We start from the raw sequence: 2,088 nt of genomic DNA, 5'->3' as shown, positions 1-2,088 counted from the left end.
CAGAGCAATTATGACTCTCTAAACTCTTTTTTTTTCCTCTTGCAGCAACCACGTCCCTCGGAAGAGCCCCAAATACTTGGCTTTGTTCAAGAACTACACTGCCTGGTAATGCAGAGCTGGGCTTTGTTAAACCCGGCTTTAATTCCTTTAATCCCCCTGGGAATCCCCTGGGCACTCACTCAGTCCCTTTTCTGATTTCCAGCACCTGGAAGGAGCTGTTGGTTATTTTGGTTTTATTTATTTATTTTTTTACCACACAGGAAAATAAATTAACTTATTAATAATTATTAATAATAATTAATAATAATTAACTTATGGCTTTAGGGATTTTGGGAGGGGTAAATCTTGGGATCTTGTTGGATTCCAGAGGGGGGTCATTTTTCGGGGGGGTGACATGTTTAATTATTAATGAGAAAATGGGTATATTTTTATGGCTGTATTTTTATTTCTGTTTTTTAATTATGGCTGTATTTTTATTCCTCTTTTTTATTCTGGTGTATTTTTATTTCTCTTTTCTATTATGTATTTTTATTTCTCTTTTCTATTCTGGTGTATTTTTATTTCTCTTTTTAATTACGGTCTATTTTTATTTATTTCTCTTTTCTATTATGGTGTATTTTTTTTTTATTTCTCTTTTCTATTATGGTGTATTTTCATTTCTCTTTTCTATTCTGGTGTATTTTTATTTCTCTTTTCTATTCTGGTGTATTTTTATTTCTCTTTTCTATTCTGGTGTATTTTTATTTCTCTTTTCTATTCTGGTATATTTTTATTTCTCTTTTTTATTCTGGTATATTTTTATTTATTTCTCTTTTTTATTCTGGTATATTTTTATTTATTTCTCTTTTCTATTACGGTGTATTTTTATTTATTTCTGTTTTTTATTGTGGTGTATTTTTATTTCTCTATTTTTTTATGCTGTATTTTTATTTCTCTCACCCCCCTTTTTCTCCCCTCCCCTGTTCCCCCCCAGTGGGGTGAAGCTCTCCTGTTCCTCCTGCCTCTTTGTCACCTCCGAGGGGGACTCCATGGCCAAGCACCTCGTCTTCAACCCCTCCCACGAGTCCAGCAACATCATCCTCCAAGGTGAGCACCCCCAGAAAACCTGGGAAAACCAAAAAAAAAGGGATTATTCAGGACATAATCCCTAATTCACAGCTGGGGGGTCAAACACCTCATCCTCCAAGGTGAGAACCCTTGGGAAAAATCAAAAAAAAAGGGATTATTTGGGACATAATCCCTCCATTCACAGACCTTTGTTTGGGTTTGGATGGGACCTGAATGGGCCTTTATTGTCATGGAGAGGGGCAGTTAAACCCCAGGATCTTTGGGATCTTTGGGATCATTGGGATCTCTGGGATCTTTGGGATCTCTGGGATCTTTGGGATCTTTGGGATCTCTGGGATCTTCCCATGGATCCACAATGCCAAGGGCTCCAACACTCCCTCTGCTCCTCAGGGACAGCTTTGTGTCCCAGGGACATCTTTGTGTCCCAGGGACACCCCGAGGTGACACCCCGAGGGCTGGGCAGCTGCCAGAGACCCTGAACAAACCCCAATAAACCCTGGAGAAACCCGGAATAAACTGGGAAAAAAACCTGAAAAAACCCCTGAATAAACTCTGAAAAAACCCTGAAAAAAAAGCTGAATAAACCCTGAAAAAAACCCTGAATAAACCCCGAATAAACTCTGAAAAAAAAGCTGAATAAACTCTGAAAAAAACCCTGATTAAACCCTGAAAAAAACCCTGAATAAACCCTGAAAAAAACCCTGAAAAAAACCCTGAAAAAAACCCTGAAAAAAAATGAAAAAAAAACCCCTGCACCGATTTGGTGTTAATTGCCCCGATTTGGTGTTTATTTGCTTCAGTATTTTATTTACTGAGCTCCAACCGTTTGTGTTTCCCTTCCAGGCCCCCCTTGGATCTCACATTCCAGGTAAACCCTCTCTGTGAACTCCCATTTTCCCCCTCAGCCCTCCCGGCTCGGGGCCGGTTTTTCCCGGATTTCCCAGGAACTGCCTGGGAATCCCAGGAAGGATTTCCCGGGAGGGATTTCCCAGGAATTCCGTGTTTCCCTCCCTCCCAGGC

General features: G+C 39.8%; 1 protein-coding gene across 1 annotated transcript in view; it reads left to right on the top strand.

Annotated features, from left to right (window-relative positions):
- The window catches only part of POGZ (pogo transposable element derived with ZNF domain), an 18,170-nt gene that overhangs the window by 11,592 nt on the left and 4,490 nt on the right, over window positions 1–2,088 (top strand). The window contains exons 13-15 of the mRNA XM_029958034.1: window positions 46–105; window positions 974–1,086; window positions 1,912–1,936. Coding sequence (XP_029813894.1) covers window positions 46–105; window positions 974–1,086; window positions 1,912–1,936 — 198 coding nt within the window. The remainder of the gene's footprint in view (window positions 1–45; window positions 106–973; window positions 1,087–1,911; window positions 1,937–2,088) is intronic.

This window comes from Manacus vitellinus, unplaced genomic scaffold (assembly GCF_001715985.3).
Source record: "Manacus vitellinus isolate BGI_N305 unplaced genomic scaffold, ASM171598v3 scaffold_138_pilon, whole genome shotgun sequence".
Classification (NCBI taxonomy): Eukaryota; Metazoa; Chordata; class Aves; order Passeriformes; family Pipridae; genus Manacus; species Manacus vitellinus.
The sequence above is the reverse complement of the archived record's forward strand: the minus strand, read 5'-3'. Positions and strand labels throughout refer to the sequence as shown.